The 15939-nt window shown below is 39.7% G+C and overlaps 1 protein-coding gene across 11 annotated transcripts in view; it reads right to left on the minus strand.

Moving 5' to 3' along the window:
- Positions 1-256: 256 nt before the first annotated feature.
- DOCK9 (dedicator of cytokinesis 9) overlaps positions 257-15939 on the minus strand; it is a 240087-nt gene continuing 224404 nt past the window's right edge. For 8 of the 11 annotated variants that reach the window (XM_039849151.1, XM_039849144.1, XM_039849146.1 and 5 more), the window contains 6 exons: positions 15410-15556; positions 12053-12263; positions 6842-7032; positions 3837-3937; positions 3564-3702; positions 257-1550 (listed from right to left, as the gene is read on the minus strand). In XM_039849151.1, the coding sequence (XP_039705085.1) occupies positions 1428-1550; positions 3564-3702; positions 3837-3937; positions 6842-7032; positions 12053-12263; positions 15410-15556 (912 nt within the window). In that variant the 3' untranslated portion in view covers positions 257-1427. The remainder of the gene's footprint in view (positions 1551-3563; positions 3703-3836; positions 3938-6841; positions 7033-12052; positions 12264-15409; positions 15557-15939) is intronic. The other 3 variants (XM_039849153.1, XM_039849152.1, XM_039849149.1) reach the window with 1 other exon arrangement.

The raw sequence follows: 15939 nt of genomic DNA on the forward strand, positions 1-15939 counted from the left end.
ATCTGTTCCCAACACCCGCCTCTTGACATTTGTATCATGGAAACTTACACAAAGTCAGAGAAACAAGGATCCCCATGTACCCAACCTTAGCTTCAACAATTACCAACATTTGTCATCTTGTTTCATCTGTCTACTCTCTTTTACTTTCTCAAGTATTTCAAAGCAAATTTCATATACCGTGTTATTTCAGCACTGAGTATTTCAATATCCTGTCCCTCTTAGGATTGTCAAATAATAAACAGCCGATATCCACCACTGGAAAATCAACAATGTAATTTTTAATACAGATGTGGTACAGAATGTTTAATTACAGCAGGGCAGAGATTCTAGTTAAATAAAATTAAAAACCTTTATTTTCCCCAATATAAAATTACTAAATTAACGTTTCAAAAGAAAATATAACATGGTGAAAGCTTTAAATCACACCACTGTTCACCACAGGTTTTAAGATTTACCAAGTACATACTCCACCATTTTGGCAAAAGGATGAACTTTTTAAAACAGTTTATAAATCCAACATAGCAAAGACTGTATACATCACCATATTGCACGTTTTATGTACAAGGATAAAACAGTAAAGTCAAGTGTCTTGCATATATGAAGAACAGCACAAATCTGTCACAATTAAACTTAATGCAGAAGCTGATGTGAGGAGTATTAAAAATGTAGAAATGTAATACATGTATGTACAGAATACCAAGACTATATTAACAAACTCTATGTACATAACAATATGTTGTCCTACTTTAAACTTTCTAGCATAGTTGTGTCTATTAATACAGGCCTTTGGTTCTAAACTGCTTGACTAGTTTTAAGCTCACATAGTTTCTTAAGCTTTCATGTTTTTCAGACACAAGTAAATGAGTATAAAAGCACTAAACTTCCTGGTTCACTGGTACAAAAATTACAATGGTCAGTTCCCTTAGGTCATCAAAAACTAGTCACAAAAATAATTCTTGTATTCAACCTGAATGTGCCACAGGAAAAGAAAAATATTTTCAAGATTTTCCAGCTTAGCCTAGAGGCAAAATGTTACCCCGGCCTCAATTTCAGTGCTCCTGTCCCTGCAGTGTTCATTCTAGAGCGGTTCCCCCCGCCCTCCCCCGGTCGTTTATTTTACTACTACTCTGTAAGGAAGAATAAAATTTAAATTCAGTTCGAGAGTATCCATAACACACTTTTGTTAAGAAATAATGAAAACTCTGAATATTGCCAGCGAGATTTAAAAAAATATGTGCCATCTTATGACTCCTCTAGAAAACCTTCTATGAAATAACACAGTTCTTTATTTCCTTTCTCTCCCATTCCCGACTTCTTCTTGTGCTTGGTCTTCCTGTGTCTTACACGAGCCCAGTGATTAGCTTTGGAAATCATCCTGAGTTGGTAAATGACAAAGCGAGTCCCCACACATGGTCCATGAGGCAAAATCACAGAACTGAGGATGAGCTGCTTACTCCGTGAACCACTGTGCCTGTCGGAGTCCCACTGATGGCATTGAAGATGTGAAGGGAATTCGGTAAAACACTTGTCTTCTCCTCCAGAGGGCAAATCTTGAGGCACAGAAACACAACGTTACCCAACTGCGATGCCCTGAACAACACTTCTCAAAATAGTACATTTCACATAACACGCACGATTTATCATCCAGCGGTCACTGTTCCTGTGAATGATGGTGTGCTCAGATAGCGTGGCTTTGGAGCTTTGCAGAGGGACTGTGTCAGCTCACCTAGTAAATGACTTTTTCAGATCAGGATTATGAAAGGAAAGTCCAGAACATGTTTCCTTTACAAGCTAGTAAATGGAGAGCCTTCTAGACTCACCCAATTATACGGTGTCTGGAAGTCTATCTTACATGTACTTGATGGGGACACGACCCAGCCTTGTCCCTTGGAAACATCTTTTAAAATGAATCTGGAGCATCTGTGTTTCTCTACTGGCTCCTTTTCTCAGGGTCTTACAGATTTTCATTCTGGGACAGAGATAGTGGCTGCCCCTTTCACCCTGAACAAGTCTCTTTTCATTCAGCAATGCAGGGAAGAATTCTAAGGGCAAGAGATGACCTATTGCCAGGTAGAAATTGAGAAGATCATATATATTCAGAGGCTCACCTGGAAGAGCCAAAGGCAAGTTTACTCCAGGTCACGATCCTTTTTCCTTAAGGGTTCAAAGGAGTTTAATCTTCATAGTTGTTGAGATAATGCAAAGTTCAAGATGCAGTTTAGAGCACAGCACTGTGTCAAATGTCCATACAATCTGGGAGCTTATTTTAATATTTTCAGCCCATAATTTTTTCTTTCATCTTTTCTAATGCCAAATGCTGGCAGCCACTGATCAAGCTCTCCATTCTACAGGAATCTGGAGGCCCCATGGAAAAGACCTTGAGCACTCTCCAAAACCTTGGTCCCATGAGGTCCTCACGTTCTGCTTAATTAGTCACACATTCATGTCTTTAATCATTTCAGTTTTTTTCTATTTTTCTAAATGCCCAGAAGATGGGTGCCTTCTTTTGCACATGCATTGTCATTATGCCAATGTCTGCAGTTGTTCAAACTTAGGAATTACTTTATGTGAATCACTTTATCAAGTTTCAGAAAAATAAAATTAAAAAATGACATTACCATCCCATCTGAATGTGTTAGCATGAAGGAGAAAAAAAAGCAAGCAAGTTAAAATGTAGACATTTAAGTTAGTTTCCTGCAACAGCAATTTCCTAACTAAATCACCATATGATATGTTCACTGACACAAATGGTCCTGGCTTCCACTTTACAAGACTGAAAGGAAATAATACAGGGAAGGGACAAAAGTGGTTGCACGTTATCGAGGTGCTAACACTAATTACGAAGACTGGCCTTGTGATTTGGAAGGAGTCAGCACGTTGATGGAGAACAGACCCTTCCGCAATTATGTGAATGCTACTCTGACATCTACTTGGTTCCCTGGGCAGCTGTCCCCTCTGATGACTACTGAGCCCGCATATGTGATCCTACTGAAAGGAATTCATGCAGGAAGGTTGATAGTAACAATGTAATTAGGAAAGATGCCCATGATGACAAGAAATATAGAAGTAGCCATGAAGAATCCACTGGGGTACCCAGTCAAAAATTTAACAACTCTAATTTTGCAAATGGCAAAAGACATTTAATGCAACAGATAATTTCTTAAACCGGGCTGGTAAACCCTGTTCTTTCAAAGGATTGGGTGAATAACGAAAATTCTAGGAACAGTATAGGTATATCATTTTATATTTTTTGCTTAGTTTTTAGCTAGATTGGGCTGGGGAGGGACAAATCTTACGAATTGGGGCCACCTCTAAGAGTGTTGAAGAGGATGTGGGTACTGCTCCTCTCTGGTCGCATTAGATAATGACAGGTGGGCGATTTGTCAGCTGTTCCCCAAGTAACCTGTGCTTAGATAGCAGCAGCAGTGTAGCATGCTACATCATTCTTCAAATGTCACAATTCTGAAAGGATGTCGGAAGGTGTAGGCCATCACAGGGTATACTTAAGACCCCAACTAACACATGCTCCCTAAACATGAGAAGAACTCTAGTGTGGCACTTACCTGCTCATGCATGATTTCGGAAAGCTCTTTTGCCATTTCCCTGTAGTTGGCCTTCATTTCCTCCTGATACTCTAGCTGGTCCTCTTTAATCAGACGCTCATTTACTGCCAAGGCTTGACCGCAAGCTTCTACAAATTGCCTGAAATAATATGGGAGAGGAAAATAAAGGCATTTTGAGGATGAAAAATGGGTGTAGGTGGTGGTACCTCTTTCTAGAATGAGCACAGAAATTGTTAATAGTTAAAGAGAAAAAACATTCCTGGTGTACTTTACCTGAAAACTTCTTTAAGCAACTTCACTTTATTGTCAGGATATCTTTTTGTGTTTGTGTCATCCAAGAAAGCTCGGGCATATGCTAGTGGACCAGCATTGACCTAGATAAAGAAAAAAGATTTTAAATTTTGTTTGACAGAAAATGACCACTTACCATTGAATCAGTTTCAGTTGGCATGTGCTAAAAATGATGTTTGAGTTAGTTATAACCCATGCCCTCAAGGAGGAAACCACGAACAAAACTTCCATTGCTAAATATTATTTGACTTTATCATCTTGGCCATCCTGAGGGCACTGGTGATGATGATTCATTTTATGTAGGAAGAACCGAAGCTTGGAAAACGTAAGGACCTGTTCAGGGTCAAACATCCAACAAGCAAAACATTGAGACCAGAGCCCAAGTCTTTCAACTGATACTTGTGCTACACTACACTGAACAAAGAAGTCAATCTAGTGAGTTCAGTGAAAAACGGAAAAACCAACTGTTCAGCTCACTGAATTATGTAGACAGCCATCGGCAAATGGATTTGCTATCCCTGAATAAAGTAACAATCACAGTGTACTGGAAAGTCAAAGATCAGGGGCATTTCACAACAGGAACCCTACCTCTCTCCATTAGCCAAGAAGAGTTCTCTGAAGTTGGATAAGCCAGGAAATGTGGGAATGTGGATAAAAAGGTCAGACTCACTAGATAGGAAGGAGAAAGTTACAGGCATCCAAGACAGCGTGGGAAAGGATTTTACCATGTGATTATTGCATAATATTTCCTGGAAGGTCTAGTGTGCTTGGAAGGTAACAGGTGGGCTCTCTGAGACAGGAACAACTAGCAAACCTTCTGTGATGACTGGATGTATCATAACATTGGATATGTGTATAGAGAACTATGTTAATTATCTGAAGACGACCCAAATGACCGATTATACGAAATGATACACCTGCATCTGCGGATTCAACTAACCAAGGATCAAAAATATTTTTTTAAAAGTTACGTTGTTGCTGACATGTACTATGTAGTTAGGCCTATGATAGCTGTATCTATACTGAACATGTACGGACATTTTTCCGTCATTTTTCTCTAAAAATATAGTAACAACTGTAGCATTTGCATTGTGTTAGGTATTATAAGTAATCTAGAGATGATTTAAAGTATACTGGAGGATGTGTGTAGGTTATATGCAAATACTACACCATTTTATGTAAGGGACTTGAGCATCTCGAGATTTGGGTAAACTTACGGGTTCCTGGAACCAATTCCCCATAGATAGCAAGGGACAACTACGTTCAGCTTTAAGAAACTGCACAGGGGAAAGCTGCTGAACTTCATAGGTCTAAAAAAACAAGCACCTGGAGCGCAGCACCATGAAGTCACCCTGATGGCTTTGTCTTGTACAGCAACAACCTCAGTGAGGGTCTTGGTGAAAGAGTGACAGAAATACACAAATAAAATGATAAAATTAATTTCCTCTGGTTCTAACCTTGTGTTACCTTGGTGGGTACACACGTATAAACTGAATCTCATTTCATCATGCAATTGTTTGCTTTTTAAGATGACTGAGCATATATAAAACACTAAGGTCAGAGTCAAATGGCAGGGCACATTCTGCCCTTTAGAAAGCTCAACCCATCCAGCTCCACCTTTTACTGGTGCCCACACCCTTCTTCCACACTTTTCATAGAAGCTGGATGTTCCCTGGTCACATTACTGAGTGGTTTTGTTTTTATCTACAGAAAATTGTGGCCTCTGGCCCCAATATGTAATCACTCACGTTGCTGGAATGTTTATTATATTGATTTGATCACTTATTTTGGTATCTAAGTCTTTTGGGCCATAAGAGGTTGAAAACACCTTTAAATACTTTCGTGGTGAATATCATTTAGAAAAATGCTAGGCAGCAACTCAGCATGGATCTGATACAAAGTTGATAAAAGCTTATATTAGAAAACAAACTAAGAAAACCCCCAAATCTATGTATTACGATCTACATGTAACTTTAATAAACACACCCTTCTGGAAAGAGAAGAGATTTGGAGATACACACACACAAACACACATAAAACATGTGCTAGAATTATTTACATGCACTTAAACATATCGATAAAGCAAAAGGCATACTGGTCCCTGGAAAGGTGACTTAACATTTACCAATTTCCTAAGAAACTATATGTTGGAAATCTTTTTCAAAATGTATTTTTGAAATAATATACAAACAGAAAAGTGCACATAATGTAAGCGCAGAGTTGGATAAATTTTCATAAAATGAACATGTTTGTATAACCAGTACCTAGATCAAGAATGATCTTTTCCATAAATGGTACACACCACTTGGATAGCTAAATTAAAAACAAATGTGTTCTGACCTCTACCTGCTACCGCACACAAAAATTAATTCTAGATGGACTGCAAGTCTCCACAGGAATGCTAAACAGAGGAGGAAAACTTAAGAGAACATCTTTGAAACATGTTTAAGAACAGATTTCTTAAAGAGGACAGAGAAACTGCTACCAGTAAAGGAAAAAATTATCTACTGGGCTATATTAAAATGAAGAATTTCTGTTAATCAAAAAGTATCATTAAGAGAATAAAACTTAAGGTGCTTTTTCAGATAGAATTTTCATAGAAACCAGAAAACAATAGTTTTATAAGAAAACCTAGAGCTACCCACACTTCTTTACATTTAGAAGAGTCTTAATGCTTCCAGTTAGGCATGCAGAATTCCCTATATTACCAAAAACCAGGTTAGTATGGAGAGCAGTCTCCTGTCACTGGCAGACAGCTTTGTGAGAATGACTCTTGCAGGTGGTGGTGGGGTGGTACCCTAAGTCTACTGCTCCCTTTTGTATCAGGAGAAACTGCAGTGGACAATGAGGGGAGGTAACAGCAGGAACCCCTGGTAGAGCCAGGATCTGCACCAGACCTGGCTGGTATAAACAACCTGAAATTTTCCAAGACCTTAAAGGAGCCTTTTCTACTGTTGCTCTGTGGTTTGCTTTGGTGCCCGGCTCACCTGGACGCTCACGCTGCCCTGGAGTTTCAGCTGCAGTTTGATCATGTCCACTTCGGCCGAGGAGCACAGCTGCCGGAGCTCAGTCACCTTCTTACTCATCTCGTCAATGGCCACTTCGATGGGGTTTAGGTCAGTGTGGTGCTGATACATGACTGGTATCCGCTTCTTCACGTAAGGGAAGCAGTGTATTGCTGCAGAGGAAGGGGTCCCAGATTTATTCCACAGCCTGCATGACCTTTACCATTATTGAGGTAGAAGTAATTATTATTCCCATTTTACAGATAAAGAACCAAAGCTTGCCAAAGTCATATGACAGTATTTCATGGAATCAGAATATTGTCTTTCTTTATCACTGTGTATGTTTAATGACAGGTTGTATCATATAAAGTCAAGCGAGTTGGGTCCTTGTTAACATTATGTGAGAAGTGTGTCTTTGAAGACATCACTTTATCGTTCTCTCCTGAATTTTTTCATCCATGAATGACTTGCCTTCCTTGGAAGTTGTGAGATTTGAATGGACTAGTAGGTGTAAGATGGTTTTGGAAATCTAAAAAAGACTAAACAGTTTTGATATATCACATACAGATTAAGTCCAGAAAATAGTGCATAAAAATAGTCTTAAGAAAATTCATTTTTCTCCACAGAACAACTATGAATCACATGCCTAAGTCTTCACAAATCAGAGAAATTAATGAAAAATAAGAAGTGAGAATATATTTCCAAGCAACGTATTTTATGAACTAGAAATTCATAAACTGTTAAAGTTGCACTAATATTTTAAAACAAATACATAAAAAAATAAATAAAAATATTTACTTTTTCTTATACTATACTTTTTAACCAACAAAATCAATACGTTTTCATTTATCATATTAAGACACCTGCATTTATCAACACCAAAGAGTTAAGTTTAAAAATGAACAGAGAAAACAGCCGATTCTAATTTGGGTCTGTTTCGAATTTCTACCTTGTTGCTTTATATGGTATATAAATAACTATAATATTATCATTTAACATATATTTACTAATAGAACTGTACATATATACTTAAAAGCTTATTTTATTTTTTAACATGCAGGTGTTGAGTTTAGATTCATTATTATTAAGTAAGAGGCTGGGAGGAGGGTGTTATTCAGAAAGGACTTGGAACAATATGAGAAAACAGGTTAGCTCCACAGAGAACATAGAGTTGCAAAGGGCCACCAGAAGTCTGCGCAAGCTGGAGATGTTACACTCGATGCAATCTCATTTGTCACACACTCACAGGTCTGTTCTAGTGTCTAAATGTTTTTATCAATCTAAAGTCAAGGATCCATGCATTCTATTTTTTTTGTGTTCCTTGAGAACACTAAGTTTTTTTTTTTTTTTTTTTTTTTGAAGCCAAGGCAACCCTTGGTTGACCTCACAGATGACAAGGACCTTGTTAACATACAATCCCTTACTTTTATTTATTTTTTACACCGACAGCACCTGGTCTTCTTAGGTGGTCTTGCATGCAAGTACTAACCAGGCCTGACCCTGCTTAGCTTCTGAGATTAGACAGGATTGGGCTTGTTCAGAGTGGCATGGCCGTAGACTGAGGACATAGAGTTTATAAGTGGGAGCACTGGGATTGATAAATCCTCTTTGAACCAAGGGCTCCTCTGATAGTGTGACAAAAACTGGGCACTGCTGCTTACCAGCCCCCTTTGGCTTCCTTTCCCGGACTCATCTCTCCTACTTGCTCAGCTCCAGCCACACTGACCTGCTGGTTGTCCCCTGAATGTGCAGGGCATAGAGACTCCTGCTGTGGGCCTTTTCCGCAGACAGCTACATGTTTGCATGGCTTACCCCCTCACTTCCTTCAAGTCTGGACTCAAGTGTCACCTCCTCAGTGAGGCCTTCCCCAGTCACCCTATTTAAACTGCAACCCTCTCCTTCAACCCCACATTTCCAATCGCCTTCCGCTTTTGTTCAGAGCACATTACTTTCCAACACAGGTACCCATTATGTTCACTGTTTATCATTTGTCTCTTTTTGCTAGAATCTAGCAAAGGACAAGCAAGAGATCTTTTTTTTTTGTTAGAAAGCCAAGTTGAAATACTGCTGGTGCTCAATAAATTTTGCTGAATTAATAAATGTATTACTGCCCAAATGATTAAATGAAAGAGAAAAGTGGCCTGGAAGGTGGAAAATTAGGTGACGGACTGAGTGAGTATCACCTCATTAGCAAACGGCCCACACTAGCGATTTGCAGGTCTTCAGGAAGAAGGGTGAGGAAGAGATAGCTGAGAAGTGACAATATGGTCTGATTTGACTGAATAGAAGGTGAAGGGAGGGAGAATATGACCAACCTGAGTGGGAGTCTGGGCATAACTTGGAAGGCTCTGGCATTGTGATTGGGAAGAAACTCCACTGCAGGACCTCCATGAAAGAAGGGCTAGGGGATCAGGTTGGGAGATGGGCTCAGAAATCTATGCTGAAGGGGCTTGGAGGGTGATCTTAAATGATCACGAATGGAAGTTGTCTGAACTATCCAGGAGAGTGAGCCCTTGCTGGACTCTGAGAGCAGGAAGAGGGGGCTCCCCCACAACTTGGAAGGCCAAAGGTCAGATCTGAAACAATACAATAGCGAAACTAATGTATTAATAACATGAAGGAAAACTCAAGTTCAAAGTCTTCAGGATATCCTGGTCTGTGTATCTTTAACTAAAGGTTGATAGATTTTCCATGTTTTTAGTAGCATTTTTATAACACCTTCTCTAAATCTTTACACTGCTCAGTAACTGTCCTTTAGGTATTTTTTTTAGAATCGATTTTTGGGGTGACATTGGTCAATAAAATTAAATAAGTTTCAAATGTATAATTCAACAATACTTCATATGTATAATTCAACAATACTTCACTGTGTGTTTACCACCCAAAGTTGAATTTCCTTCCACCACCAAATATTTGACTTCCTTTACTCCTATCTATCCCCACCTTCCCTCCCTTTAGATATTTTAAGATCTTTCAGGGCGAGAGTTACACCCTGATTTTTGTGTTTTGTCGTGCCCCAATGTCTTTTTGGTCACCAGTCTCACAGGCAAGCTCACTGGTAGATAAGATCTAGCAAAGTGAAGTACATGTTTTCCCTTCCTGGGTATGATTTGTAAAATTCTTTAATACGAGTTGGATAGTACAACTATCATTTTACAGGTGAGGAAACTAAGGCACAGAGAGGTTAAGTGACCTGCTCAAGGTCACACAGTGAAGCTATGATACATGTCTGCAGGACCCAGGCCCAGGCTTTGCACTGCCCATGCTTTCTCAGTCTCCCAGCTGTGTGTGCAAGGTGGTTATTTCCTGCCCCAACGACATATGTGTCTACCTGGCCTCTCTCTGTAGTGGAGTTACTCTTGGTGCCCTCTGTTCTGACAGGTACAGAGTTTTGCTCAAGTCTTTTATCTAATCTAAAATAATTCTGTGACAATATGTAAATTGTAACCCTGAAGGAAATCTGCCCAGAGAAAACACCCTATGGTAATAACTGTTATGAGTCAGTACACTACCTGAGCAGACAGAACAATCATAATAAAAAATTCTGGCCCTGATTCATCAGGGAATGAAGATTTTTTAAAGCAGTTCTCAAACCTGAGTGGCATCAGAATCGCTCAGGGCCTGTTAAGTACGAGTAGCTAGGTCCCATCCCCAGGGTGTCTGATTGATAGGTCTGGGTGAAGCCTGAGAATTTTCATTTCTAACAGGCTTCCAGGTGATGCTGATGCTGCACATCCAGGAACAACCGTTGATAAGCACTGATTTAAAGTCATCACAGCTATAGCGATAAACATTGTAAGCTGATTATTCTCATAAAATGACTCCCTTTAGAAATGTAGTTATCTTAATAAGAAGAATGTGCTTCTGTGTCCATTAGAAAAGCAATTCATTGACATATGGGGAAGAGACAATATTATGCTTTACATGTTATTTTATTATTCTAAGAGCAGGAATAGGGACTCTTTCTTTAAGAATGTAGGTTTTTTGTTTTTGTTTTTTGTTTTTTTAATTTTAACTTTTATCCTAGGTCCCTTATAGGGAGGAAGGGTGAAAAATTCTGCAATATGCTACTCTGAGCTATTTTATAATGAGCCATATTCTTACTTTGTTAACAGCTTTACTAAGACATCAATCATATCACACATAATTCCTATTTAAAGTGTACGATTCAATGGTGAGAGTGGAGCCTCAACTGAAAAGCAGCACCTTAACTTTTATTATTATGATGTGTCATATGATCGTACCCATGGAACACTTGACAGCGCTGACTTCTAGACAAGTAGTGAGTGGACGCTTTCCTGGTTTGATGGAATTACGGCCACTCTTCGAAAAACGTTGCTAATTAGTACACATAGACACACCTGGCCTTCTGAACAGGTCTCCCTACCGACTTTTTTTAAAGTCAAGAAAGTGTTGTAAGTTACCCCAGTCATGTTGCTGACCCTAATCTAAGAGCAGATAAGACAAGCCTCCCTTCCCCACCTCCCGCCACGATAAAACTCATTCCCAGGATGACTCTACACTTGTCAGGAACTGGGAAATGATGCACACACATTTCTGAGAATGGGTTATTGATGGCTAAACAGAACCAGAGGATAAATTAAAACTCTGTAACAACCGAATAGGTGGCCTCTGAATGCAGTGAGCCTGCTGGTACTGGAGGTATTCAAGCTGAGGTTGGCCAACCACTCTCAGAGACCAGGTGAGTAGGATCCAGCCTTATGTCCCATTTGTTCAGTCAGATTAAAATCTCTGAGCAGGTTCATGCTGGGACCTGTGAGACAGAGATCATAAAGGGCTTCTTTCTGTGAGACAGATGTAGGACTGTGTGCAGGGGTTCCTGACCTGTGGGCCACAGGCCTAAGAGGGGTCCATGTGGGTTTCAGGAGTTGGTAAATCACCTGAAATTGTGTGTGAAAGCATTCTGAGGAGATAAGGGCCAACCGTTTTCATCAGATTCTAAGGGTAAGTGATCTGACATTGGATGTGAACTTCTGGTCTGGGAGAAGAAAATGCAGACAGATAAACAGAAAAATGTCATGAGTATTCAAAAGCAGACATAGATAAATGTTAAACTGAAATGAACATGTGAGAAAAGTTAACCAAGCTCAAAGAGCCCTTCCGGAGAGCTCTGTCTTGGTTTGCAGGCTGACGTCTGGATGTGGTTCCTCAGCAAAGCCAGGGGAGCGGTACCTGTCAGGACGGTGCGCCGTTTGCACTGCTCCTCCACCCCGCCCTGCCTCTTCCCAGCCTGAGTGAAGGGCATCTCAAACATGAAGCGGCGGATGTTGTGAGATCTTTCAAACTCCGTTTTCCTCTCTTGCAATTCTTTTTCATCAAAGAATGGGATCACGTGAGTCACTTGGATATAGGCATACTTGGAATCCAGATCCTTAGGGTTGACCTTTAAACGAATAAATGAAATGTGGGATTGGTGCTATCTGAAGGACTCCTTTAAAGCATACCTAAGCTGTGTTTTTCCACTTTTTATTAATAAAAGTTTTGGAAAAATTCAGGAAAGTTGGGGAAAAAATAGTACAACGAACATTCACATATCCACTACTTAGAACAACTGCTAATACACATACGTCTACGCATACAGACTTTTTTTTTTACCTGAATCATTTCAGAGTAAGGGGTACACATCATGAAACTTCAGCCAACATCTTCTAAACATGAGGACATTCTCCTCTATAACCACAACACATTATCATACCTAACAAAACTAACTCCCGAATACCACCCAATACCCAGTCTGTATTAGAATTTCTCAAATGTCCCCAGAATGTTATCTATAGCTATTTCTGTTTGAACCAGAATCTAATCAATGAACACATTTTACATTCAGTAGTTATGTCTCTTTAGTCTTGGTTAATCTAGAAGAATCCCCACTATTTCTTTTATGATGTTGACATGTTTATTTTAGTAATAATGTTTAAAACCTAGGTCTGAAAATTATAATTAATCTGTACACAGACTAGATGGAAACAAATGTAAATTAATTTAATACAGGTACAGACCAATCTAAGACTAGTCTAACCATAAGTTTAGTTCCTGATTAATTCAGCACACAAATGCTTTTAAGACCACATTGCTGGAATTAGTGGTGCTCTAACTTCTGGGACACACTAGAAGATTAAACACAGGCATTTTCCAAAAAAAAGAAACAAAAGCTAATTATTCAGGAGACAAATCGTTTTGCACATATTAATTGTATTTAAGCTTCTAGAACAGTAAACGGGGACTTGTGAGAAATGACCATTTAGAAAAACTGGAGACTTTACTGGAATCCAGGCAGGCCACAATGGCTTTACTGGTCTCAAATTATCATGCACCACTGTTCTCAGAGATGTTTGTGAAGAAAAATAAAGATGTGAAAGCGCCTTAACCTTTGGAAGTTAAGAAAATACATAGTCATGAGTTATTATTTCTATTTTAGAAAAGCCATTTGGCCAATCACTATAATTGTATTCGAACCGATTAAACTTAACTCTCTGTAGCAGAAACAGTTTAAAAGCAGTGGAAACAAACATTCTTGCCTATTTTAAGTGGCATTTTCCTAGTCTCCATTTTCAAAGTTGTATGTATGTATATATCAGTAGAAGGAACAGAGAACTGTGTTTAGAAGAAGGTCTAGGCAGCTTTTCAGCTGCTGCATCAAGGACCACATGTGAAGAGGGGAAGAATGACGCATGAGAACCTTGAAAAAAGGTTAAAATGTTAAAGCCACAACTTGACCTGGACAAAAGGTTTTGGTTTCCGAGAAAAAGGCAAATTGGACCTGAGTAGGTTGGTCTAGGAAGAAGTAGGCCTTAACAAGGTGGCGTTGAGGTTTCCAATAGCAATGCTGTTAAAATGACAGTACAATTAACCTGCAAGGACCACGAAAAGAGGACAGAAGACAGCAGTGGATGAGAGAGTTTAACGAATTTCTGGAAGGCAGGTGAACAGAGGCGTGCCATCTAATTTGGCAGAGCGGAGAAAGTTCTAATCCACGTTCCCACGAAGAGGGGCAACGAGTGAGTTGGAGGACATCGAAGAAGCCTGCTTCTATAGACTGAATGTTTACGTTCTCCCAAATTTATATGTTGGAATCTTAATTTCCAATGTGATGCTATTGGAAGGCGGGAGGTGATTAGATTATGAGGGTATAACCCTCATGATGGGATTGATGCCCTTATAAAAGGGACCCCACAAAGCTCCTTCACCCCTCTCTACCATGTGAGGACACAGTGAAAAGATCGCCACCTATGAACCAGGAAGAAAGACCTCACCAGACACCGAATCTGCTGGCACCCTGAGCCTGGACTTCCCAGCCTCTAGAACTACGAGAAATAAATTTCTGTTGTTTATAAGCCACCAAGTCTATGGGTTTTGTATAGCAGCCTGAACAGACTGATATCCGTCGAGCCCGGCACTAGAATTAAGGTGACTAGGAGAGGTGTGGGGCAGACACCAGAGCATGTGGCCCCAAATCTATCTGGAGTGGCGGAACCCTGGGTTCCCTTCCCTAGCCCCCATCCCACAAGAGAGAAGAGAATGCTCCTTGGAGAAACTGGTCTGGAATAAGTCTAAGTGGGATCCCCAGTCTCAGCAGAAAACAAGGATGAGGTACAGAGCAGAACACAGGGAGAGTAGGTGAAAGGCTGCAGGCTGAACCTGGCACCTTCGGCTGTTGCTTGTTTTGTGTATCCAGAATCCAGAATCACCCCTTTCCTTGTCCCCTCCCTACCATGTGGGCAGGAGACTGGGAGATTCTTCTTTGGAGAAAACAAACAGTCTCAGGGAAGGAGATTTCAGACACTGAGTACTCACCCCAAAGCCAGGCTCAGGATGGAAAATGAACTACGGAGCCTCCTAAAGGTGGACTCAGAAAGAGGCAGAGCTTACCATTGCTGGAAACTGAGCAGGAGGAGAATTTTTAATGCAAAGAACAAGAGTTTCAGGAAGCAAAGGGATACTCGACTTTTTAGGGATGGTGGGACACATAAATATACAGGAAAAAAAAGTAGGTTCCAAAAGGGTCGTCATGAGAGCAGTGCCGTAGAGGACAGTCTCTCTACCTAGAAGGTAGATCTCATTCCTATACATGTGCTGGCTAGTTAGTTCATTCCTCGATCTGTCTGTCTGCCGGTCCATCTGTCCAGACATCCAACATTCAGTCAGAGTGTCAGGTGATATGTCAGGCACCACGCTAAGTGCAAGGAAACAGTGCAGTGAGAAACAGAACCGTGGGCCCTCCTCTTACAGTTTCTAAATATCTAGATGAAGAATGGCATATCCTTTCAGGCATTAATTATTTTGTAAAAGAATATCTTTTTAAAATGATGAAATAAAGATTTGCTTAATGAGGAGCACCTGGAAAGAACAGAATGGTATTAAGAAGAAAAAAATATACTTGCCACTTGAGACCAACCATTCTTAATTTTTTCCTGGGTCTTTTTCTTCTATACGCATTTTTTCTATACATATTTTTTTTCTATAAACATTAATTGTATGTAATCAAAACAATATTATACTGCTATGAAGTGTTTCCAAGCATGGTCATACCTTGCCAGAATCCTGTATCATTTTGACATTTTCAGAACCGAATTTATCTGAGTAAAGTTTAAGGAGTCGCTGAGAAATTTCTGACAGAGGCGTGAGTTTGGGTTCTTTGTAAATATACTCTTTTCCATCTTCGTCTTCAAAGAATCCCTGTGACACAGAGCACAATTAGACCTGTCCCCAAATACAAGGCCAAGGCTATCACCCAGGAAGTGTTCTTTTGTTATAAGGTTGAGAAAAAAAAAAAAAGAGGAATGATTCTAAAATAAAATCCTAATTAAACAAGCCTTCCCAATAGGAAGGAAAATGATAATAATGTGAAATCTGGGTGCAAAGATAAAGGAAAAACACAAAATTGCAAACGCATTCAAGAATGCTGTCATTATGTATTGAATGAAATGAAAGACTGCAGATTCAAGAATGTGTTCTTTCAGTGAAGTCTGATGATGAGATTCAAGCCTGTTTCACATTCCCAAGAAAAGAACTCGCTAAGAAATGATTTAGCAGCCTGCTGTAGGCAGGCCTCAGAAATA

Source organism: Pteropus medius, unplaced genomic scaffold (genome assembly GCF_902729225.1).
Source record: "Pteropus medius unplaced genomic scaffold, Ma_sr-lr_union100, whole genome shotgun sequence".
In the NCBI taxonomy this organism is placed as follows: Eukaryota; Metazoa; Chordata; class Mammalia; order Chiroptera; family Pteropodidae; genus Pteropus; species Pteropus medius.